Below are 27,074 nucleotides of genomic sequence, written 5' to 3' on the forward strand. Positions count from 1 at the left end.
TAACATCAAGATGAGCTTACATCTTTAAAAATATCAATAATTAATAAATGACCTTGTATCTTGTCAACTTACTGACATTTTTAAAGATATAAGCTCACCCCGAGATTACACTCATCGAAACCTTTCATTTGAGTACCCACATCAATTTTTCATATATTTTATATATTTATATATATTATATATATGTATATATGAAAAATATATCAAAAATGCATGTGGGTACTCAAATGAAAGTTCTTGATAAGTGTAACGTCGGGATGAGCTTATATCTGTAAAATATATATTATATATATGTATATATATAAAATATATGAAAAATTGATGTGGGTATTTAAATGAAAGCTCTTGACGAGTGTAACACCAGGATGAGCTGATATTTTTAAAAATATCAATATTCAAGTAAGTACAGTGCAATTTAACAAAAGTCATTATTTAATAATGCAGATTAAATATTAACAAATCATTCTATCATCGTATTGATGAAATTATTTTCATTAAACGTGTAATATTAAAATAATAATTTTATTTCATTATTAACAAAATTTATTAATTTTTTTAATTAAAACTCCGCATTTAATTGTGTTGAGAAAAATACAACAATTACACCAAAGTATGTACTCAGGTAATAATGAAACGTAGAATTAATATCAGAGCAGTATAGAAAAAAATTCCGGTGAAAAGAATTAATTAAAAAAAAAAAAAAAAGTGCAAAAAACAAAATTACCATCAAAATTGCATGATATGCAAATTGAATAATAATTAGATAATCAGCATTAATATAACGGGGAAATGATAAATTCACAGGAAATTTAAACCGGAAGCTTTTGAAAGCATTGTCATTTTATTCTCTCCTCTCACTCCGCTTTATTCTAACCATAGGACCGCGGCCAAGGGTTTATATTATTAACACAATACACAAAGCTGCAATGCAAAGAAAAAGCTTTATACTCTTCTCTGCAGCTTTGTCGTCACCGCTATACTATTTCGCAAAGCATTGTTATCATCGTTATCATAATCATCTACCGCTCAACTCAAGACCAGAGAAAAAGATCGACGCTAAGAAATAAAATAAAATAAGTATTAAACTTAAAAAATGATAATAAAATAAATTCAAGAGCAATAAAAAAAATATTAAAAATTGAGACAACGTTTCCGAACATCCCTCAGGCAACGCGCGTTCTAGAGATGAACGCTTTTTTTTTTTATCACCAAAAGAAATCCATAATACTTTGGATGTTAGGTTATGTGCCATTCACTGAAAACTCCCATAAAATCCTTTTATTATATCATACATACTATACCATTTTTCTTATTCTTATATTATTTCTTTTCTTGGGTTCATAATGTTTGATTTTTGCTTACTTTGACCGCCAAACCACGTTCTCGCGTTGAATTATTTGAATTTTTATCTTAACATAAAGATTCACTGAATATTCATCGTCTAAGAAATAAACGGAATTTTTAAAAAATATTCAATTACTGAAAAAATAACTTTTTTATTAAAATTAACACCCAGACCTTTTTTAAAGACGAATATATTAATTAAAATTCATGAGATAGTTTTAATAAAAAATTATACGAGTTTTTACTCTCTGTACTAGAGAACTTTTGATTCACTTTTTGTTGAAAAACTCAACGAAATTTTTTTTTTATTTATTACCAGAAATATTATTGTTTTTTAGATATCATTTTTGACGGACTATCATTAGAGGTCATTATTAAAATAATGGCAGGATGCTAGTAATTTAGTGATCCTAATAATTTGATTTTTATGACAGTTATTTATAATTGATGAATCAGGAGTAAGGAGACATTAATAGTTATAATTATGGAATTTTATCTCGGATAATGTATAGTAAGTACGCTCGTAATGATTATTTACGTTTCATATCGCTAATTTTCATCGTGATTGTAGGTTTTGTGAATTTTTTTTATTACTCAGCTATTGACAACTTTTCTTGCGAGTAAAAAAGTTTTATTAGATTATTATCACTGAAAAAAATTTTTATTTATAAAAAAATTAAGTAATTATTTATTTAAGGCAATTATTAACAAAAAATAAATTTGTAAATATTGATAAATATTTATTAACTGTTAATGAATATTTATTGAGATTCTTGAATAAAAAATGCATTTAAAAATTCTTCTTTGACACTTTTTATAACCCCATAACTTTAAAAGATAATAAAATTTCATTAAATCAGGTAGATAGATCATTTTTTTAATAGAGGTAATAAAACAATGATTGCAATGAATTACAAATTTTTTTTGCGTATTTTCATGATAAAAGAGTAAAAAATAAATTAACGTTTCTTTTAAAAAATATTCATAAAAAGTTAGAAAGCAGTTATTTAAAATTTATAAAAAAATAAATTGTTTGTAAATAGATAAATTTATTAAGAGTGAATAAATTCTATAAGTAAACTTGCAAGTGGTTAAATAATTAAAAATATTATATTTTAATCCTGAGCTTTGAATTAAGATCCAACATGTTATTTTATCAAAATAATTAATTTTATCTCTGAAATAAAAAATTAAAATACTTAAAACCACTAGAAAATTTATAAAATTGTAGTTACAAAGATAATTGGTATTAGTGGTGAGTAAGGGGCTGACAACTGAGTGATCTTATAAGAATCCTATTACAGCCACGCTCTAAATGAATATTTTATAAAACTAACACCACGAAGAATATTATCCTCAGTGTAACTGACAGCAATAAAACCCACGTATTTAAATAAATGTAATATACGACAAAGTAGTATTATATAAAATAAAAAGCTTATTTAAATGGAGCTCAAATACAATTAAGTCTGTAAGTATATGCTCATTACTCTCGATTCAAGTAAATATAAAATATTTTTTGATGTCGGGATAAGATCGTAGCCAGTTATCGACTACAAACTGATGGACTCGCTTTAGCAATAAAATTCTGGACGAATAAATCGAAGTTCAAACAAAATAGTGAGTATTATTTTTGTTTATTTTTTATGTGTTAAAGTTATGGATTTTTAAATTGGCGAATCAGTGAATTTGATCTTTATAACGAAGGTCAAAAATAGATATGACAAAATGGAAATGAATGACGAGATAGCATAAAGTTAAAAGAGAAGTAAACAAAGAATGAAATAGAGAAATGACAGTAAAATAAGCTTTGAGTTTATTTGAATTGAAGCGTATACTCAATGCTCGTTTGGACTTTCTCCACCTCCCCTTTCCCGTCCTCTTCATCCCCGATTGAACCCACAGCATACTATAGAGCATACTACAGAGCATATTTTGATTTTTTCCAATTTCTCTTTAGCAATCTCTCACCGTGTCACCTTTTTTCTTTACTGCTGTTTCACTGTATCGTTAGTGCTTTTGTTTTATTTATCAACATATATATTAGGTATTTCTCTTTTAAAAAGTGAAAAGCTACCCGTAGGGCGTACGTACTTTTATTGAGTACCAGGAAGCCTCGAGCAATACCAACTTTAATTAGTTGAAACTCATCGACGACTGGGCGTCCTTACAGTCCACAAAATATAGACTACAGAGTACAGACTACAGGCCAGTAAAAAGGACAGAGTTATATATGTAATCGTTCGCTTGAACCTCTACTCACTCTTACTCCTACCCATACCAATCCTACTGATAAATTCTCCGTTCGATTCCAATACCACATCTTTCTTCACAACTTTTTGTCTCGGCAAAGTCCGAAATTAACTGCCCTCAAACTACATTCCTGTTAATTAACTATTCCCAATTAAAAACTTTTTTATTTTTCCGTCTTCTTCAAAAGCTTCTATGAAAATGTATATAAGATAGATCAAACCACCCACTATTCCATTAAATTATTTACATTTACTCTAATTAGTCTGCGCTAATTATTTTCATTGACTTATCATCAATTTTTGATACTTTTTAATTATATATACTTGTTTGCAAAAGTTAGTGATCTAATGAATCAAAAATGATCAGGAAATTGATTAATTAGTTAAGTTCTTTATTTCGGGGATTTTTTTTAGGAAACTTTGATTAAACTTACGCTTACTTACATTGAGCTTCAGTAAAATTAATCGACTTTTATCGAAACTGTAATGACTTTCTGGTTTTAGTGATGACTCAATATTACACAAGATTTATTAGACTTAAAGTATATAAAAGAATCGGGAAGTTTTTATTTATAAAGTTTTGGTAAAAAATTTTTTATTTAATTCAGTAACCTAAATAATTAAAAAAATTAGATATTTTTATAAATTTTCTAAAACAAAAATTTTATTTCCGTTAGAAGCATTATCTTTCTTTTGGTTCTACGCGGAAAGAACAAGATGACACTGGATATCATCCCAGATTATACTCAGTGATATCTGTGGTGAAAAAAAATTTCAGATAGTAGCTAAAAAAATCCAGATTATACTGCATGTATCTGGATTATACTCATTGTAATCTGGATTATACTAGCTACTATCTGGAATTTTTTTTCACTCAGTATAATCTGGGATGATATTCAGTGTCATCTTGTTCTTTCCATGTAGTTCAAAAAAAATTTTATATTCGTAAAAAATTTGATACTTAGGACAGATAATATAATTTTGAATAGTGACTATACTTTTCGACTGATAGTACAAAAATCTCAATTCAAGATTTTCTTTCCTTGAAAAATAAGTTACATTTTCATCAATGTAAATATACTATTTAAAAAAAATGACTTTATATAACAAATTCAAAAATAAATACACGTTCATTAAAATAATTCAAATATTTGCATAGTACTATCGAAATTCGGAATATTTATCACAAATATAACCTATTTACTAAAAACAAACAATTTAATTCATCAAAATACTATCAATATTACCCGTATTTATTTTAAACAAATAAACCGAGCTATTAAACGAGGATATTTTATTTTTCCGAATAAATATTTGCCATGTGAAATATTTTATGTGTATTTTTAATAATTATTTTCTTGTCAATAACGATGACATGAAAACCTGTAATATATTGAAAAAATTACGTCTGTAAAGTTAGTATTGTCTTTCAATGCTGCATTGTCGTCGATATCTAGGAAACTATCCAAGCTATAATATTTGATTATGGTGGTAATTTTAGGGCTCTTTTGGCCGTAAATTTTGGCTTTAATCAGGATTTTGTGGCCTAAATAGTTTCCGAGATATCGATGACAATGCGCGGCAGACAATGCTTTTACATCCAAGAATAATTTTAAATAAATATTCCCAACTTTTTCCAATATATATTTATATAGTACAGTTCCATAACATTTGAAATGAATAAAAAAAAATGAGTTTCTTTTGATCTGTAATAGTTTAATAAAATTTATTAGGGTATATTTTTTTTTTTTAAATTACGTATAAATACAGCACCGAAAATGTTTGCACGGTCTATCGCTCGTTTTCAGGCTTATTCTCGACACGTTAAAAACATCAAACGCCTCTACTCACGATTCCGCACGCCTGTATGCTCATCCATTAATGCTAGCAAGGGTGCATGTATGTACCGACAGCACATAGTCGCAAATCGGATGGTGATGGTGATGGTACAGGTAAAATGCAAGGGTAAATGAAAGAGTGCTATACTGACTGAGCTCTATAGAAAAAATCAATTCACATGCTATCGGCTCGTTTATATGTTTGTGTGCTCACGTAAATTATTTATAAACATATGAATAAAAATAAACACATGTCGATTTTAAAAACAAACCGTTTTTTTTTATGGAGTCTTCCGTATTATACTCGGTATAAAATTTTGTTGTAATAAAACAAAATTCATTATAAATATTTAAATGACCTAAATTTTTTATCACGCTCAACGTCAATTTACGTGTAAATTAAATTTTATTTTTTTCACGCATTAATATTTAGACAAACTCAAAGAGTAATTGAAGTTCGAAAAAATAAAAAAAAAGTCTTTCAAACTACTTTAATATAAAATCCATTAGATCATTAAATTTATCGTTTTATTTTTATTTATTCATTCAAGTGTGAATATTTTTAATTGTTAAGAAAAAATATTTACTTAAGGTAGTTCCTCCATGGTATAGTATGGTCGAAAAGCATTTAGTCGGATAATTGATGCTATTGTCAAATCATTAAAGAAAAATTAAATAAATTATCATTTATTAGAGAAATACTATATCAAAATGACCCAAAGAAATTTTTAATCTATATTATTAAAAGAATAAGAAAAATTTTGTGTCCAGGATAGACATGTGATAAAAACGTTTTTTTTTTTTAGTGAAATTTAGTATCAATGCAAAGGTCTCAATTTGAATTTGTGCCTTTTCAAAGTTTCATATCATTCTCACCGATAGTCAATTTGTTATGATAAGTATTTAGGCTGCATTCGAAAATGCTCTATCTCTAGATATATAATTAAGAAATGACCCTGTATCTCGTGAACTATTGACATTTTTAAAGATATAAGCTCATCCCGATGTTACACTCATCAAGACTTTTCATTTGAGTACTCACATCAATTTTTCATATATTTTGTATATTTATATATATTATATAAATGTATACATGAAAAATATATCAAAAATTCATGTGGGTACTCAAATGAATGCCCTCGATGAGTGTAACATGGGGATGAGCTTATATCTTTAAAAATGTCAATAGTTAAGAAATGGCCTTGTATCTTATGCACAATTGACATTTTTAAAGATATAAGCTCATTCCGATGTTACACTCATTAAGACTTTTCATTTGAGTACTCACATCAATTTTTCATATATTTTGTATATTTATATATATTATAAATATGTATACATGAAAAATATATCAAAAATTCATGTAGGTACTCAAATGAATGCTCTCGATGAGTATAACATCGAGATAAGCTTATATCTTTAAAATATATCTTATATATATGTATACATGAAAAATATATATAAAAATCCATGTGGGTACTCAAATGAAAGCTCTTGATAAGTGCATCATCGGGATGAGCTTATATCTTTAAAAATGTCAATATTCAAGAAAGTAATTTAAGTGGAATTTAACAAAAGTCATTATTTAATAAAGCAAAATTTTATTTATTAAATCTTGCTTTCTACAGAGTAAAAAATTTTGAAACTTCAAGAGTTATTAGTAAGCTTTATTCTTAAACCGTAAAAAAAAAAAAAAATTGATACAATTTGCCGAAAAGTGGTTGGATAAAAAAACTAACTTAAATTATTTTTTTTTTCTGTGTACAGAAAAAATTTATTTGAAAATATACAAATTTTCCAAACTATTATATTAATAACTAAACGGAAAATAATGTCAGGGTTGTTGAAAATAAATTTCATGATGCACACTTAAATTTGCTAGCAAATACCAGGAAAATCACTGAAATAACTCAACTAAGTGAATCATCGTATGACTGAAGTACTAGAGCAGCTCAATGCTCCGCAATTGAGGCACACGAAGTAAAATAAAATTTTTCCGCGGTTTAGCTGTCTACTTAGAATTTCACCAAAACAATGATATAAAATTTGCACGCAAACATCTGTTATGTAATTTAGTACAGCGCGTAGTGCTCGTTGGTGAAATAGACGAGAACAGTGTAGCGCATTATTACTATTAGAATAAAGGATAATACGAGAATAAGAATAAGAATTGGAGTCGTTTCGTCGAAGCATATGAAGTATCACGTAAAAGTGGATGAAATGTGAGCCAGTGCCAGTGGTAGAGCCTTACTACAATGAAACGCAACGGAAAGCATACAGGTACAAAGCGTTGTATTTTATAAAACGCACATAAAGTATAGTAAGCCAACTGAGGGTGAGGGGCGGTAGTTTATAAACAACCGGAGACAAGAGACAAGATACAAGGAAAATAGAAAAAGAAAAACAGAGGAAAAGTCGTATAAATAGTAGTGGAAAGGGTAGTATAAGGCGCGAGAGCAAAAGCCCCTGTTAAAGACAAAAGCGTTAGAGCACGTGCACTCTTTATATTCATTTTACTTAAATTATGTTTAAAACCAAATTTCTTGACAGTTCCTTCCTACACTCCATCTTTATCACTCTTTTAAACTATTATTTATGTTTTATAAGTAAAAATTAACGCGTGTAGGCTCAAAAATGAACGCAGTTAAATTAATGCTTTCAGAGTAAAGTTTTACAACTTTTAATTACTTTGCAGGAAGTATATATGCGACTTTTATTATTGTTATTAATAAGAGAATAAGAAAAATTTTGTGACCAGTGTATTTATATGATAAAATGGAGTTTTATGGTTAAAATTGGTATCATTAGAAAGGTCTTGACTTTATTTTATGCCTTTTCAGAATTTCATATCATTTTTATCAATAGTCAATTAATGATGATAAGTATTTAGGCTGCATTCGAAAATGCTCTATCTTTAGATATATAATTAAGAAATGACCTTGTATCTCGTTAACTATTGACATTTTTAAAGATATTAGCTCATCTCGATGTTATACTCATCAAGACCTTTCATTTGAGTACCCACATCAATTTTTCATATATTTCATATATTTATATATATATATATATATATATATATATATATATATTATATATCATATATGATATATATATATATATATATATGTACATATGAAAAATATATGAAAATGCATGTGGGTACTCAAATGAAAGCTCTTGATGAGTGTAACATCGGGATGAGTTTATATCTTTTATAACGTCAATAGTTAAAAAAGTACAGTTTAATTTAACAAAATTCATTATTTAATAAAGCAAAATTTTATTTATTTATAGTTAACAAGTCACGGCAATCGCATAGTGACTGCAAGGTTACTAGTTATTATTATTATAAAAACTTCTTTATTTTTGTTCTTGCATATTACTGTTACTGTTATCATTATAATTATATTATTCGTTTTCTTAACTTTTTTTTACGGTTTTAATGTCGTCTTATTTCTGGTTTTATGTCCCTATGTGCACCTCCAACTATACTAGATTTCAATTCCCAGAGAAAGAGACTTCCGGCTTAAATGCAAGGGAAATGTAATCTTGATACTTCCTCTCGGGATTAATATAGTCTGCTGATTTTTAAGAGTATAAGTTCAACTAACAATAAGAGAAAAGTAGACGTACATATTTATAATATCGTTAAAACTTTTCTTAGGTTAGATCCTGACTTATAATACTGCTTATGTGTACTTATATCCATTTTGCTATTTGTATTTCTATATTTCTTGGAGTCCCCTTTTATATAAATCTTCTTTATTAAAACTTTTTTATTAAATTATATTTAGCGAGTTTTTAATTAATTTATAACCCGCATGAAAAAAAAATATATTTCTAAATATATAAAAAATATATTTTTAATAACTAACTTTTGGCCGATTTTCATATATATATTTTAAATATATAAAATATATATAAAAATCGGCCAAAAGTTAGTTATTAAAAATATATTTACTATACATAATTTATATATATTTATATATTTTTGATAGATTTTTAATATATTTAAAATATATTTTTTATGTGTTTCGACAAATATTTTTTTTATATTTTTTTTTTTCTGGGAGGAAGATTAGAAAATTATAAAAAATTTATAGTCATTGTCGATTTTGTTGCCGAAATTTGATTAATAATCAAAACATATATAAAATCTTCATTTTTTTATTTTTCAATGTAAAATTATGGCTTATATGTGTTAAAAAATATCAAATATTTGAATAAATGATTGAGAGCTTTATACATCATAAATTCAACAAGCAAATGATGAATTTTCGCGCTTATTTTCAATCGAATAATTCAAGACTGTTAGACTGAGCTAATTATATTAAATTTAAAACCAAATTAATTAAAATAGATTTTGTACATTCTATTTAATTAAATATATTAAAGATTCTCTTTACAATTAAAATATAATTCAAAACCTCGTAATACTAAAGCGACAAAATGGCCTCCAGAAATTAGTTAGTAATTTAACTTTGGCGGCTAATAAATATCATATTAATTTAATATTTGAACTAATTTAACCTGAAAATTTTTTTTGAAAAAATTTTTTCTCTCAGTATATTGATTAAAAAATCTGTAGAGTCAAATAATTCATGGTAAACTTTATTGAATTTTATATTTATGCATGATAGACTTAACCGCGCTGGCAATTTCGAATTTACAGAGCGTTCTGTAAATTAAAAAAATTTTTTTCCATATGAATATAAATCAATAGAACTCACGCGGCGTATGCGTTTTAATAGTTGTTTTCTCAGGCTCAATTTAAGCCAGTGTGAAGATTTATGCTCGATTCTTTTTCGAATTTAAATTTGGTAATAAAAATAATTTCTCTATATCTCAAAATAAAATCGATATCAATATTCAAATTTTATGAATTTCGTGCATCATTAAAACCGTAATTATTCTATTAAAAAATCAATTAATCTTTACTCATTATAAAACAATGTTTAATATATATAACTACTGAACAATGTTAATACAATAAAAAAATAATTTAATTTATTATATATCACGGATTAACAAGAGTCATGCATAATTCATCATTTTTAATTCTTAACCATGCATCAATTAATCATCAAATGTACTTTAATGTTTAATTGAATTAGTTATCAATTAAATTATAAATACAACTTTATAATTAATAGCTTCCAACCCTGTAAATTGGATAAAAAATAACATTCATCCATAAAAAATTAATTCATGCTGCAACAAAGCTTGTATTTTATCATATCAAATGTTCGCTAACAATGATGCATTTTATCAAGAATTTTTTCCATTAACCTACATATTCTCCGGCGTTGATAAGAATATTGTTTAAATTATTCACCGATAATAAATCACTGGTAAGTGTGAATCCGTACAATAACATTCTTTTTAATTAAACGAGCAAGAGTTACGAAAAGAAACAATGAAGAGAACTAAAAAAATAATTTATGGAAAAAAGAAATAGAAAATCTTATAGTGTATGTCTCAGGTCTCGTCATATTTATGCACAATAAATATACGCAGAACAGAGTTGGAAGTTGTTTCTTTCCATATACTTTAAAATATATACTTGCATGTTATATTATATATCCGTTATACATGTACGGTTAAAGACACTCAACATTTTTTCCCAACGGGTACAGTGAGTCACATATAAAAATTTAATATTCGCAGAAAATGTTTCCTCTAGCAAGACCCGACCGAGTTGTTTATAAATTTTATTTTATTTTTTTTGGTTGCTAATATTTAAATTATTCATTTATTTTGTTTCTTATATTGTACGTCGTTTATTATGTTTGTCCCGGTCAGTTTTTTACTCTTTGACATACTAAGTTAAAAAATGTTTTATAAAGCTAATAAAAATTACATAAATTAATTTATATTGTAGTTAAATAAGTCAAGTTTACGTTTTTTTGTGTTGACCGTGATTGCGGAAGATTTTACGAAAAATTTAGAATGTGTGCTCACTGTTAGACAAGTTTAAGTGTTTGAAGATGAAGGAGGTCAGACCATCATGAAATTGTGTGGACTGAGGGAATGTTACGAGGATTATAGGTGGATAAATATTTACGCACTCGACGTCGTTGTATGGAAGACGGAAAGTGAGTAGCCCTCTACATTACGAATATCCTACATTATACTTTCAGCGTATAGCACACATACTATAATAATAGTTATTTTATGAAATATAAATGAAATGTCAACAGACCTATAAATTTTAAAACTATACCGAATTTTATAGTTTGTTCTTTAATTTTTAAAACTGATAACTTGGTATTCGTCACGAAAGTTACACAGAAAAAAAATGTACTTGAATCAAGTATATAATTTTGAAGAATATAATATTCTTTATTTAAATATAAAAATTCTTGATTTAAAGAAATTTTTCTTGATTTAAGGAAATTTTACTTGATTAAAGAATTTTTCGTCTTGATTCAAGACAATTACCCTCTTCAAAATTATATTCTTGGTTCAAGAATTTTTATCTTGAATCAAGTTAATTTTTTTTTCAGTGTATAAAAATGAAGTAAATAAAATATTTTTAAATTATCCGTCTTAAATTTAAGAGAAATTTTTTTTAACTCTAAAAAGTAACAAAGCTCAAAATTTTGATTCTAAGTGTAAAAATTTAATACAGCTAATTAGAAAAATTTAATACGGAAAATAAATTGTAGAGAAAACCACAATTGTAGTTCAATTTGCCACACGTTGGAAATTTCATTGAAGTCTCTATACTTTATTACATTTTGTGGTAAATTGAACAATACCTGTTGTTATTATTATTATTATTATTATTATTATTATTTATTTATTTAAATGGCCATGAAGTCGAAACTCCTTGCGGCCATCCAAAATTGAGACAAAAAATCTTAATATAATATATAAAGTAGTGTGTTAAAACCTGTTGTTGTTTTCACTGCAATTTATTTTCCGTAAGCATTGACCGTGTTAAATTTATTAGTTCAAAATAATCGAATTAACATCCAAAGATGCCTAATACTGCATTGAAACTAAAATATTTTAGTAGAAAAATAGAGGTAGGGTAGAAGTACCGTTTTTGGCCAGTTAATATTTGAATTAATTTAGAAAAAATTATTATATTATAACCATATTTTTGTTGAGTTTATATTAAAAAAATTTATATTAAAACAAATTGAGTTTGTAATGGTTTATTAAGATAAATCAATTCATTTCTATCGTTTATTTGAACAATAAATGGCCATAAACTGTACAGTGGCCACAAACAGTACTTTTATTCTATCGTGAAATATTAATTTTGTACAATTATTTGCAAATATTTAAAAATTTTAAGTTGTTTTTTAGTATTTGCGACCTCTAAAGTAACCAAATTTACAAATTTCTCACAAACTTCAAATTTTGTATCCAGAAAATTTGTACATCACAACCTTGACTGTTCAATGTCTTTTATAGTGACTATCTACTGCCTAAGTAAATATAACTCGAGGGTGAATAAGTAAACATGAATTATCAGTAACTACAGTAACTACAGTAAATACTGTATTTGTTATAAATTTTGAGATAAGATATAGTAAGTCTACTTCAAATGACAGCCTTGATTTGTTGAATAATATCATAGTAAAATTATTAAACAATCGACAACAAGCTATAGTTTTATTCAAGAGTGAAAATAACTTTATAATTTTTTTATTGTTTGATAAAACATAAAACAAAAAAAAATAGAGCGTTATTTTTTCAACACTCGACTGTAAAAATTGGAAATTCACAAAATTTTTTTCAGTTGTTCTATTCAAATTTATAAAAAATACCAATTCTCTATTCAAGGGTAAGTAATAAAAGATTATAAAGTAAAAAAAAAAAAGATCTACAAGAATAATAAGCGGAAAAAATTAAGCCACTAAAGCCACAGCGTAATTTTTATGAGGATAATAGGCAAAGCCGCACTTGTACATATTATATCTACCGATATCTATTGCCTTGCTCAATAATTACGAGAAAGTAAATAAAAGAATGAAAACAAATTTTTTTTTAAAAGTCCATCAGTTTTTCGGACAAGAATAAATTTTTGGTGTTTTAATAAAAAAATAATAAATTGCTCTCTTTATATCGATAGCAAATAATCACCAAGATAAAAAAAAATCGTAATTAATTGGCTATAATAAAAAAGTTAATGCAAAATTCTCCGATAAAGTTGCAATTATTTAATTTATAAAATTCACCAGTCAGAAATTAAAAACTAGCATTGAGCACTCAAGTGTACATAAAAGTTCAATTAAGCAAAAGTAAATGACATTAAAATTTAAATGTCGCCAAAAATATCAATAAAAAGCAATTAAAAAATTTCTGGTAACAAAAAGTATTCATTAAAACTTTTGTAGAGAGTAATTAAATTTTTATCTGAAGTAAAAATTCAATTGTTCGTTGAATGGAAAGAAAAAACATTTATAAAACAAGATAAGTTAATAAAATATTTATTTTTAAACCCAGAAATAATTAATCTATTAAATTGATAATAAAAAATGAGTAGATTAATTTTAATAATTGATGCCAAAAAAAAAATTCTCTCTATTATATTATTCTATACATTTGACAATAAAAGGACGCGCATTTCACAATGAACTCAGCAAGGCCCATTATACTCGTCGAATCGGAAAAGCACAAAGCTCGAAAGTTAAAGTCGAGTTAGAGAAAGAAAGACACAAGAGTTGGGTAATAAAAAAAATTTAATAAAATAAAAAAGAGATTAAAAAAATTTTTTGTATGTATCTAAGTAAAGAGAAAAGCATACAACGTCGAAAAGAAATGTATAACAGTGAGCTTGGAACTGCAGAAACAAACTCCAGTCGCTGCTTTACGGAAATACGAATCCAACAACCCTGCCAGGTCACGCGCTTCCGGTGTAAAGGGTATCTACACGAATAAATTCGATATATAATACAATACTCTTATATAAAATATAAATATATGTGATATGATTCAATGTTAAGTACCTACACTCTTTAGATCAACAGAACAGGCACAAATTTATTTTTATTAAACGTTAAAATAAATAATTTTATTAAATTTCTGCTTGGTAAATTTCTGAGGTAATTAATTAAGCGCAATTAATTAAACTAACTAATAATTTTGAGATTTAATTAAGTTTTATAACAAAAGGTCTTAACTTATTTACTCTCCACTTGTTGATTCGTTCAAAACAATAACGATGCTTTTAACCCTTCAGCACTCTCGCAAAACGATTTACTATCATTACTCGCGCGATGAGAAAAACTCTCACGCCTTATGTGGAAGCGCACGCATGCTTATAGTCCCTTTAATTTAAGAAATCTTAAATAAAATAAATTTCTTAAAACAAAAAAAAATTGACTTATTTAAAAATAATATTTAATAATAATACATCCAAACACAAATGCACTCTTACGGGAACCTCCGAACTGTACCGATCAGACCCGATTTTTTAAATTCTGACCCCCCTACTTTACTATTGCGATGAGAAAATATCTCACAGAGTTAATAAAATTTATTTTATTTTTTTATAGTATAGAACAATTAAAATAATAATATTGCAATCTGAAATAATATTAATTTTTTGACAGATAGAAAAAAAATCACAGTCATTCCATTTGAAATTTGAAAGAAAATTTGAGTTATTGATGAGCGTGAGAGAAAATCTCATAGCGAGAGTGCTGAAGGGTTAAAATAATAAGATTAATGCAGAAGATGAAAAACTAGTTTTCAGTTTTTTTTCTCTGAAGTTTGGGAAAAAAATTAAAAATTGATACGTCTTGTAATAGTTTTGTATAAAATAAAATTACTGAAAAGTTTTACGAGCTTGCAAGTAAGTGCAAGGGTCAGTCAATGGTCACGATTGTTCGCGTGAGATTTGTGTGGTTAGTGAAATGGAAAAAAACAAAATAAATAAATAAAAAAATTCTTTAAATGATTCTGATCTGAAACTCGACACGCTCTTATAACACTACACCTATACTTTTAGTTCCGACGTTTGAGCTGTCACGTGTCGACGATTAGCCCAGCACGTAAATTACTAATTCCTCAAGAATAAAATGTTTTTTAAATAACTAGTCTTTGTTTTAAAAACCCATTTATTATTTCTTTTATTACGTGCGCATTTTTATAATTGTTATTGAGATTTACCGACATTTTGCTGTTGTGAGAGTATTTTATTGCTATCGAGTTTTGGTATGCTTGAATTGAATTTTAGAATTATTTATCCCACTTTTCAAACACGAAATAGAATTATTTAAACAGTAAAAAAAATTTTTTTTTTTTAATTTGTCGTGAAATAAATTTTTTGCGCTCTATTTTAACATTTTTTGTACATTTTATACATTTTCCACTTTCAGGTCACTGATTTTATTAATTATCGCATTTTAAGTAATTTTGATTAAACTATTTATGAATCGTATTAATATTTATTCAATTTGTAAAAATAATTAAATAATTAATTAATAACTCATCGAATTAATCAAGAAAAAAAATTATTTAAAAATTTAGAAAGACGGCTAAAGTAAAAGTTATAAAAAATAAATAAAAAAAAATTTTTTCTCACGTCAAATACTCTTTTTTTTTGCCATTAAAGAAAATTGAGGACAAAATTTTCTTTTAATATTAAATAGTCTATTCTCACTCTAGATTTTAAGGTTACATTTACAAAAAAAATTTATCTACAAGAATTTTTTCTACCTTATAGATAACAATCTAGACAGTTTTCAAGATTTTTTGAGCTTAGTTTTAGAAATAGCAAAAACATTGTCTTACAAACACCGTAAGGGTCTTAGATATAATATATATACGCCCATATACTAGATATAGCTGTATACAAGGGCGTAGAAATTTTTTCTCCCTAAAGTATGTTCTATCTTGTAAGAAAATGGAGAAATTTATTAAAAATGTCAATATAATTCTTAAATAAAATACAAAATTGTTAATTTAAATTTTTCTAGCGCTTAGAGCAATTTTTTTTTAATAGCTGCAGAACAACTAAAATATTTTGACGGTCTAATTAGCAATTGGTCTAACTGCTTATTTTTTAGAGGGTGATTTTTTAATTTTGATGTAGTAATAGTCCAATTATAAATTATTTGAATGATCTAAACCAAAACATTATATCTCTATTAGATAGTAAGAGGTTTTTTAAAGTGATAATAAATTTATTTACTCATTAAACCAGAAAATATTACAGATAATCAATATATAGTATAATAAATGACATATCTGTCCTGTAGAGATACAGAACATCTGATCATAGGACTGGTATAAATTAAATTACAAATCAAGAAAGCTAGCTTACATAATTAATTAATTTATAATAGTAGTTTAGAGAAAATCATAAGTCACATTGCTTTATCCTTCGAATTAGACTTATTTTCAGTAATTTGGTTGTTCCAGCAAAAAATTTCAATTCGTTTGGTAAGTGATATATTAAAATATTCAAAGGTCATGAATTTAGCACTTTGACTTGTGATGTTTTTATTAATTTTCGGAAGTGAAATCGACTTATTTCAATTCAATTTTGAACTAATTTTTTTTTTTCGTACAAATGGAAGATTCTGTAAAATTGAGTTAGAGAATTTGCTAATTAGAACGTCGATTTGTTGATTTATAAAAAAAAAAAAATCATGTGAAGTTTTAGGATATAAATACGAGTTTTTTAAAATCCATTGACTGTTCTTGAATATTGAATTTCAGGAAACCGAATAATATTTTATAAATCCAAAAAAAAAATCTTTCGGTAATTTTTTTATCGGGCTTTCCACGTGATTAATCACAAGTTAATTAATGCCTGTCCTTTCTTTCTCTTTTGCGTACAACTCAGTCTAAAAAAAGCGAACTATAAAACTCTGAACTGTGAAACTTTTAAATATAATAAAAAAAATCTTTAATTTCCAACAAATTCGTATATTAAAAAGCAATTCTAGTCAAAAATAAAATTTTAACAAAAATAAAAAAATAGGTAAATCAAAAAAAAAAGAAACTCGAGTAAATAAATAAAAAGTAAAAGTAAAATAACATGCCTTTTTTAATGTTTACTCTCGAATAAATTTAGTCGCACAGATGCAATGCAGAGGAATAATAAAACGAGTATAAAAAATAAAACAAATAGAGATGAAATAAAAAGGGTAAAGCAAAGTAAAGACCTAGAGAAAGTAGAGGATAGTACACATCGGATAAATAGCATCTAAACTCAACTGTACTGTAGCGCACAGCATCCTAGTAAGTACTTATACGTATATGTATTAAACTGCATCTTCTGTACGTGTAATTCACATTACAGATTTCGGCGCATGTGTGTTCTACGTCGATGATAATAATGCCGTACTTGCACTAGTATTAGTTGTAGTAAAAGTAGTAGTAGCAGCCAAAGTGGGGGCGCTTGACTAACGGGTAAATATATATAACTACACACATCCATCCATTCATATATACATCTATATAAAACACACACATTAAATCCTGTTGGGAAAAGTGGGGGAGTACACTTGCGTCGCGGGATAACAGTCTGTACTATACTTCGAGGTGCAAACCCAACGCGAATTCGAAAGACCGCCAGTCAGTGTCCGCGCGCCGGCCAACTATGTTCATATATATCAATTGAACTACAAGTACACTTTAAGACCCTTATGGTGTAATTGCAATTGTGGTGGTCTTTTTAAATTTATTATTATTATTAATCCGTCGGATTTCATGGAGGTAAAGACCACACGCGATGCCAATCAAACTTTATAACTTTTTACCAATTAATTTTTTTTTTTTTTGAGAAAGTAGTCAGTGCTCGTGATGCAAAAGGATTTATTTTAGTTCTTTTTTTTATTTTATTATTACTGATATGAGGAATAATAGTGAGTGGGAATTATAAATCTTATCTTATCAAAATAAATACTGTGACTGCGTTTATCAGGTGAATAATAGGAGGCATCTGATAAATTTATTAAAAAAAAAATTATCAAAATTTTAACAAACGTGGATTTAATTTTTTTTTACATAATTAATTGTTTCGTTAAAAAAATTTATTTTTTTTTTTGATGCAGACAATTATCAAATATTTAAAATCACGTTATTTTTCATGAAAATCAAGTTTCAAAATTTTTATAAATTTTTTATTGAAAAAAATTTCACATGTAAAAAACTTTAAAAACTATAAGTGCAATTTTTTAGAAATATTTTTTTAGTTGTAATTTAATTAATAAAATTTATAGACGTCTGCTAACTTCAGTGTCATTATTTTTCACATAATTAATTTAAAACAGAGCAACTTTATAATTTTTATCACTCCAATGAAAATTAAAAAAAGAGAGAGATGTCGAGAAAAAACATTTAATAAAACGTGAAAAATGTACATGATGATTAATTGAGTCAGCATCTGCCCTTCTGAGTTTTAATTTCTTTATCGTCGACTGCATTAATATTATTCCTACTTTTATTTAACATTAACATTACGTCAAGTAATCTTACGCTCATTATTCAGCAAGCAGCTGTGGCACATCGATATGCACCTTTGCTAAAAAATTAAAATCTTCCTTTTCATTTAAAATTTCATCACCTGCCTCATGAATTCAAAATTCCCGTTTCACTTTACCAATTTTAAATATTTAACATTAAAAGAATAGAGCTAAATAATTATTTATTTAAAAAACAAAGAGATGTATCGATTAAGACTTGTTATTTACTTATCACGATAAAAAAGTAAACTGCGAATACGTAGAAGTTGTAAGTGGGAAACGATGAGATTAAACAGAAGATCAAGTTTATCGAGATATATTTCAGTACCGTATAATAACAAATAAAATATATCCTATCGCAGTTAAGTTGAAACATAAACATTCTAATTTTATTTTATCCTGGTTAATGTTAAACTAAACTCTGGTGATAAATAAAATAATAAATAACCATTATTATCCATTTCGGTCTAATCACATTCTCTATCTAAGAAACCGGGGATGCTGCACAGTGCTACTTACGGAATACATTTTCAGGCCATTAGGAAAAACGTCTGATAACGCGAGAGATAAAAAAAAAAAAAACAGTAAGAATAAAGAAAGAGTATTCGAAATGAAATTTAAGATTATTTTCTTTGGCTTTCACCGGGGGTGTTACGTTTTTTATTCGCTTCAGTCAACTCCCTTCACTAAATCATGAATGAAAAATTGACGACATTGGATAAATGGGATGTACTTTTTTCTTCGATTCGTGCAATAAATAAAGTGCAATTATCTGATGAACTTTAAGAGTGCTGTTATTATATTATATCAATCTTAGTAATAATAATAATTAATATCCATTAGAGTGTCAGGGGTGGTAATCACTCAGAAATATTTTATTTTATGGAATAAAAATAAAACTAACTTGTCAATTAAATTATCTTCTCGCAGATATTGAAGACAATTACTCGGTAACAAGATTAAAGAATAATCCGTTGATTGGATGGAGTATAAAGACACTAAAACGCGTTAATTACAGCGTTAATCAGCTTCGAGATGAGATAACGATTATCATTGATGTTTTTTTGTCCTCTTAAGCGGTAAAGAAAGTTGCGTTGGTTGAAAAAAAAAAAAATAATAATGCCGGGAAAAATAATAAAAATGGGTTTAAAAGCCAAGTCATGTTTTGTAAAAATAACTCGACTCATTTAGTGAACCCTAATGGATTAAAAGCGCGTATTTAAAATATTTAAACTCAAGTCGAATTGGCAAAGTGTAAAATCGCGTGATTAACGACTAGGGCTGTGACTACTGTTGGAATGAAAGCCCAAAAATCACTCGAGTAGATCAGGAGGTAACCATTTACGTCTCTAGAGAAACGAACAAGTTTCTTGGGCTTGGGCTTGAGAGAAATTTCAATAATTACGCGGTCTGAAGTTTCCGGCGAGCCATGAACTTCGACCTCACTACTCGACAGCAACACTGAGATTCTCCGTCCCACTTACTCTCTCGAGGCTTCTCGCTTTCTATGCATACCTTTGTATAGATTTAATATATATTCTATTAAAATTAAAATAAAATATTAATTATTGTTTGCTTTGTGTTCGTATAACTTTGTTTTTATAAAATTTTTAATTACCAGTTAATTTTAAATAAAATTTATAAGAAAGCACAAGTCCGATAAAACAAACTACAAGTTAGGTAATTCTATAGTATGCTCTTGTGATTCAAGTATGAAGAGTTTTGCGTGTTGAAAAGTTGGAGGTTGCATTTCAGAGTCTCCGAGCGAGACTCAGAATACAAATTAGTACATAGACTCAACACTACTCTATATATTTATTCTTTACAAGTTACAAGACACTTTGTACTTCTTGTACATACTTACGAGGATATAAACAAACAAAAATAAAAATAACTTATTTTATATTTCAGGAAAATTAACTTGATAAATATTTCTTGATAATTAAAGAAATTATTGAGGATTTGTGTGATGAATTATGTCAAAACCACTTACTTAATCATCAAAGGAAATATTTAAGTGTATCCGCCGGATGAAATATGAAAATATTCGAGCTACGACAAATGGATTCGCCGATGAAAATAACAGCAAGAGAATCCGAGTTTTTAGGATTAATTAATACGATAAATTATCGACAACAACGGACTATTTGAGGATAAAACAAAAAATGTAGAAGATAATCCTCTTGGCGAGGAAATAAAAAAATTTTTGGGAGAAAAAATCAGACGAAAATGGGAGCAGCGAGGCTGGTTCTTGGTGGTGCAATACTTGGTCTTTTTTGGGGTGGTATACCGCAGACAATTGGCTCGGATGCTCTCGATGGAATCTGTGAATCATCCCCCTGTGTCTGTGATCTTCACGGACGGCTCACCTGCGATTGTGAGAATAGACCCGAGGTATGTTTTTTATTTAAAAAAAAGATCTATGTTGTGATGAATAGAAAGATGAATTAAAATGTCCAAACGACAAAATGTCAAATTGAGTTTAGGATTATCAACCTACATTTTCTGACACATGTGCTGAATTTTTTTCGACAACCACAAGCACGCGTTAGTCATCCCTCACCACAAGGGAATTTCTCACAACTTTTATACATACAAACACACAGTTTCGTTTTATGAAAAAAATCATTTATGTTTTTTAATTTTATTATACTTGGTCTCAAATAAAAATTTTTCTCTTTTCTATTTTATGTGATTGCCACTCGCAAAATTCAATAGCCTCGTTTGCCGTTGTTACTTTAATAAAAAGCAAAACAACTGCAGACCAATAGAAAAAGGATGAAAAAAAAAAACGTATTCACACCGCCGGGTAAAATAAATTGCCAATAATTGATTAAAAAAACAACAATACTGTCAATAATTTTTTTTTTCTTTTCAAATTAAAATTTTGGACAAATATTTCACTAAAAAAAAATGCTTTTGAATCAAGTATATAATTTTGAAGAACTTTATCTTGATTTGAGTAAAAAAATTCTTAAACTAAGAAATTTTTACTTGATTCAAGAATTTTTCGTCTTAATTCAAGACAATTACCCTCTTTAAAATTATTTTCTTGGTTCAAGAATTTTCCTCTCGGATCAAGTTACTTTTTTTTCATTGAATTTCTCATAAATAACATTGCGTTTACGTAAACCACCAGGGGTGTGTAAATATTTGAATTATGATCGTTGTTTACACGAAATTTTTATTAAAAATAATAATAAATTAGATTCTTTAAAAAAGGTAAATCTTATATCAAATAGAATATATATTTTTAGGTTTTATTTGACTTGAAATATCCTTTCAACTCACTTATACCCGTCAAAAGATAAAGACCGGACTTTGAGAGCGAGCTGGTCGTTTATTTTCTCAGGGGTCGTCTGACGGGCATGATGGGGGTATAGTAACAAAGTAGTCATACTCGTATAGTAGTTTTACTCGTATAGTACCGAGGTAACGTCTACCTCTCGCGGTTCCGTGACGAGTGACGCCATAAAACATCATATCAACCGTAAAAGTTCCACCGTGACGGAATAAACCCATAACTACGTGACATTCGTTGTGTATATGCCTGAGGTAATCGAAGTATCAAGCACCTGCTTTTATAATAATAATAATAATAATTATTATTATTATTATTATAATCCGGCTGTATTTATTTTAATAAATTTTATAGAAACGTCAATTTCCTTTTAACTTGAGTTTATTACTGTTTTCGATGTCCAATTAAATTTATTGGCACTTGAATGATTTTTTAATCAACTTTGATGAGTGCCAATTAGCGAGTAAATAATAACTTTAATTAGAAATCTTGAATATTATTTTTTTTTTTTAATAAAACACCCGAGGAGTGAACCTGAATAGCTAACTTTACTATATATAATGTATTAAGTAAAAAACAAAGAGGAGAGAACAAAGTTTAATATATGCGAGCTCGTAAAGCTCGATCGCTGAATTCCGCATAATGCGGTTCGTGTTTCACCAACACGCACGGCCAATTTGTCGCGACTACGACGAGGGTGATCGTGACTTGGAATACATTCTAAGTCAAACGCCTCATTTTTTTTTCTTACTTAAACTTCACATTTTTATTTTAAAAAAAGTCATTTTTAAAAACTCATTTTTCTTGTTAAAATAATTATCCAGGTCAAAAATAAAAATAAAAATTGACAGTAAATAATCCGAGGTAAATAATTTAAATTAAACAAATGAAACCCCGTGAATAAATACAACAAACCAGGGCAAAGTGTGTAAAGCAACTGCACTTATAGTTTGTCGATACACCGATACAGGTATATTTATTTTATACATACAAATGAACAGAACGGGGGTTAAAGTGTAGAGAAACAATACCGGGAAAATTGTATCGCGTAAATCTTTTATGGATCGTAAAGTCTGCTGTATTTTTATTTTATCTTTGCATTAAAAAATGAAGAAAATAGCATTATAGTACCGCGACCATTAGACTCAACTCTTCGGCTTTTGCAAACTATTTTTCTTAGATCCTTCTTTACCCTTAACAGTATTTATCTGAAACTTAACGTCCTTAGCAATTTATTAAAACGCGATAATCCATTTTTTAATTTACGCGGTAATTATTATCAAATTATTCAAATTCTCAAGGTCTAAACACTGTTTACTCAATTACTTAGCACTCGGAGGTCGGTTATTAAATTCTCGGACACTTGTGAAATAAAATAGAGGTAAACTAAACCATAGGGTACCTGAATCAGAGTTTATATGGAAAAAATGATAAATAGTGAAACTGGGTGGCAATAATATTCAGATTCTCGAGGTAGAAACGTTTCACGAAAATTTATTGCACCGTCTGGACTTAGGATAGCAGAGGTTGTACGTGCCTGGAAGGCTTTGCCTGTTTCTATTCTCCTCTTCTCATTTCTTACGCCCAGTGCCTTAAGTCTCCGAGCTCAAGCTCCTTCGTCTACTCCCAAGAAGCCCAGGATCAGGATCCGAGACTTCTAAGACCCCGATACTGAAACTTGCGTCTTTACTATTACCTTGTACTAGGATCGAGAATACCATGGACACTCCCAGACTGTTACTCTGGGAGACTAAGACATACTACACCAGCATGCTAATAAAAATTTAAACTACCTGAGGACTAACTTTCAAACTTACTCCTCTAACTCTTCCACCAATCATTAAACTTTTTTATACAACATCTCGGCAATTATATTTCCTCTACACGCATAAATATTCATCTCTTAACAATATAAATATAATGTATTTTTTATAATGCAAGGCTTTACTTTATTTACTTATTAACTTATTCTATTCAAGACACTTTAAAGGCTATTACAATAAACGAGATAAAATTAATACGTGGAATCACGGCTATATATAAATATATTACAAGTATGAGTATATATAAATTACCTCAACTAAAGATTACAAGCGCATGAGTCATTAAAATAATTGTTAACTTATTTCTTATCGTCTGTTGATCTCAATAGTAATGTTGGGAATAAAAATAATCTTTTTATGAAGAAAACTGAGAGTTCAAGTCGCGGATTTTTTTTTTTTTTAATAATAATAATAATAATAAATTAGTAAATAATGAAAATTTTAAATTAAAAATTAGGATAATAAAAAAATTAAATTTTAAATAAATAAAAATTAAAAACCTACTAAAAACAATTTTTAAAAATAAAAATAACTTAAGCCATTATTAAAATTTCAAATTAATTAGTAAAAACTTCTAAAGTATCGTAAAATAATAAAACATCCGACTCAGGGGACGAACAACCGAGTTTATCTATTTACCTCTAACCCTTGTCACTATCAAGAATTAAAGCCTTGTAACTTCAAATCCACCCGAATTAATCACTCTCAATAATTTCCAGGAGCTGTTCCTGAGAGCGGAAGGAGAGCACCGCCTGAGCCAGCACACCAGCCGAATAATAGTCAAAAACTGTCCATCAGTGATCTTAATGAACTCAAGCTTGTCACTGATGACCGGATTGCGATCAATCGACTTTATCAACATATCAAACCTAACTCTCTTCACAGAATCCTTCGAACTCTCACCAAAAACCCTGCGAGTAATAATATCAATCCACTCTGCAAGCATCGAGGTCCTGCCCAGCTTCGTCTTCCGAGGAGACATCGAGGCGATAAGTTTCGAGAGCGTAAACATCAGCACAGTGAGCGCATTTGCATTCGCGAACCTCGCGGGTACCGAAAAGCTCATCCTGGAAGACTGTCTGATAGGAACAATAGAGGAGCAAGCGTTCAAGAAGTTCGACGTGAACTTTTTACACATAATCGGCGGTTCCTTTGGGGATCAAGTTCCAAGTCGGGCGATGAACGACCTAGAAGTGTTCACGACTTTCCGGCTAGATGGAGTTTACATGGGGACCGTGCGATCTGCAGCGTTTGTCATAAAGAAACCAAAGACTGTTACGATACAAAATTGCATTATTGAGGGCCTGGAAGGCGAAGCTTTTGATATCAGCACACGCGGTCCAGTGCTGATCAAAAACAACAACTTTAACAGCCTATCCGCGGGATCTTTTTTGGGGATTGGGACGGATACTGACGATCGTTTGCCTCCAATGGGTTCAAAATTGCAGGAAATAACTTTTACGAACAACACGCTGAATGATTTTGAAGAAGGCTCGGTTTTGTTCGACCGCGCGAGCTTTCGTCCTGTAATCGACAACATTCTGATAAATCGAACCTGCCAATGTTCGTTGTTAAACGAGTGGAAGAACAACATTCTAAACTACAGCAACGTTTACACGCGTTACTACTCCGGAAACTCGGTTATCCAGAACAACAATAACTTGCTGGAACCAATTGAGGAGGGAACGTTTTACTGCTTGGACACCAACGGTGACATTAGTGGTACCAATAGTATGAGTATTAGTGGATTTACCAGTAGTTTTCGTGATTACGAGTTACGCAGGTGTACTATCGGTAATTCGACGATGTTACTGTTAGTTGTAATAACGATACTTATATTTTTATTAATAGTTGGGATAGTTCTGGTGGTTTGGTGTTGCAAAAGACACCGCGATAATGGACAAAAACAGTGGATAAGTGTACCGACCAGTGCCCCAGACGTTGTTTCTAAAAAGAACGGGGTTATTGGACGTGGTGGTGTTAATGGTAGTGCTAGTGATGGTAACAATTCTAACAGAACACCTGTCGACTCGAGGATAACTATGGTTGTCCCGGATGGAAGGCTCTATCGTGAAACTGAGTTTCATGTTATTGTTGAGAAAGCTGAACCACTTACTACAGAATTGTAACGAGAGCTTCCGCGCGCCTCAGGCTCTGGATCGAGTAATTATCGCTGTCGAGGTGATAATTTTGGTGTTAATACTCAGTTCAGGGCTGGGGAGCGCGAGTGTCGTGTTTACAAATTGTAAATTATGGATTAATATTTCTGTGAACGGTATTTTATTTTTAATAAATCATTTTGATGGTCTAATTAGCAATTTTTCTAACTCTTTATTTTTTAGAAGGTGATTTTTTAACATTTTGATGCAGCCGTAATTGAATTATAAATTATTTTAATGATTCAAACCTAAATATTATATCTCTATCAGATAATAATAATTTTTTGAAGTGATAATAAATTTTGAATTGTTTTTTTCGTACAAATAGAGGATACTCTAAAATGGAGTTAAATTTGCTAATTAGAACGTCGATTTTTGTTATTAATTATTAAACGATTGAATTAATTGAGGTGAAAAGACTTTGATATTTATTTTATGGGTCGTGATTACCGATTTTTAAATTACTTTATTATTGAGACTGTCATGAACAATAAAAATAAATTTAACCCGTTAGTACAAGCACATTCTTAAACGCCTCTGAGGTTTATTATTAAATTATTGACTCGAATTTTTTTATTATTGATTGTATAAGAATTTACTCTATGTATAATGTAATACTGATGGATAAGTGTAATTATTATGTAAATTAATAATTAAAAAAAAAAGTTATTAAAAAGCAATCGAATGTCGCATGTGTAAAAAGAATACTTGTTTTATTATTTAATAATTTATTCGATTAATTATTATTAATAATGTGTAAAATATTAAACATTCCGATTAATTTAACCAAAAATCTCGAAATTATTTTTAAATATTGTAAAAAAAAAATCAAATTAAATAATTCTTAGATGTTTTGCGAGTTAACGGAGATTAAATGACTCTGATAGTTTGTAATAATAATAATAAATAATAATAATAATTGTA

The 27,074-nt window shown here is 28.3% G+C and overlaps 2 protein-coding genes across 8 annotated transcripts in view; one reads left to right on the forward strand and one right to left on the reverse strand.

Moving 5' to 3' along the window:
• Nucleotides 1–27,074, reverse strand: part of LOC123266981 (E3 ubiquitin-protein ligase MYCBP2) — a 226,078-nt gene that overhangs the window by 182,927 nt on the left and 16,077 nt on the right. The gene's annotated exons all lie outside the window — the stretch shown is intronic.
• Nucleotides 17,934–26,341, forward strand: LOC123266985. 4 transcript variants are annotated; one of them, XM_044731447.1, is made up of 4 exons: nucleotides 17,934–18,118; nucleotides 18,187–18,326; nucleotides 20,779–21,261; nucleotides 24,711–26,341. In XM_044731447.1, the coding sequence occupies exons 3-4, from the start codon at nucleotides 21,097–21,099 to the stop codon at nucleotides 26,118–26,120; spliced, it is 1,575 nt and encodes a 524-aa protein (XP_044587382.1). In that variant the 5' UTR covers nucleotides 17,934–18,118; nucleotides 18,187–18,326; nucleotides 20,779–21,096; the 3' UTR covers nucleotides 26,121–26,341. The 4 variants fall into 4 exon arrangements, with proteins under 4 accessions (XP_044587382.1, XP_044587379.1, XP_044587380.1 ...); XM_044731444.1 differs by having other exon boundaries at nucleotides 17,934–18,326; XM_044731445.1 differs by having other exon boundaries at nucleotides 17,934–18,267.

The sequence above is a fragment of the Cotesia glomerata genome, linkage group LG6 (genome assembly GCF_020080835.1).
Source record: "Cotesia glomerata isolate CgM1 linkage group LG6, MPM_Cglom_v2.3, whole genome shotgun sequence".
Classification (NCBI taxonomy): domain Eukaryota; kingdom Metazoa; phylum Arthropoda; class Insecta; order Hymenoptera; family Braconidae; genus Cotesia; species Cotesia glomerata.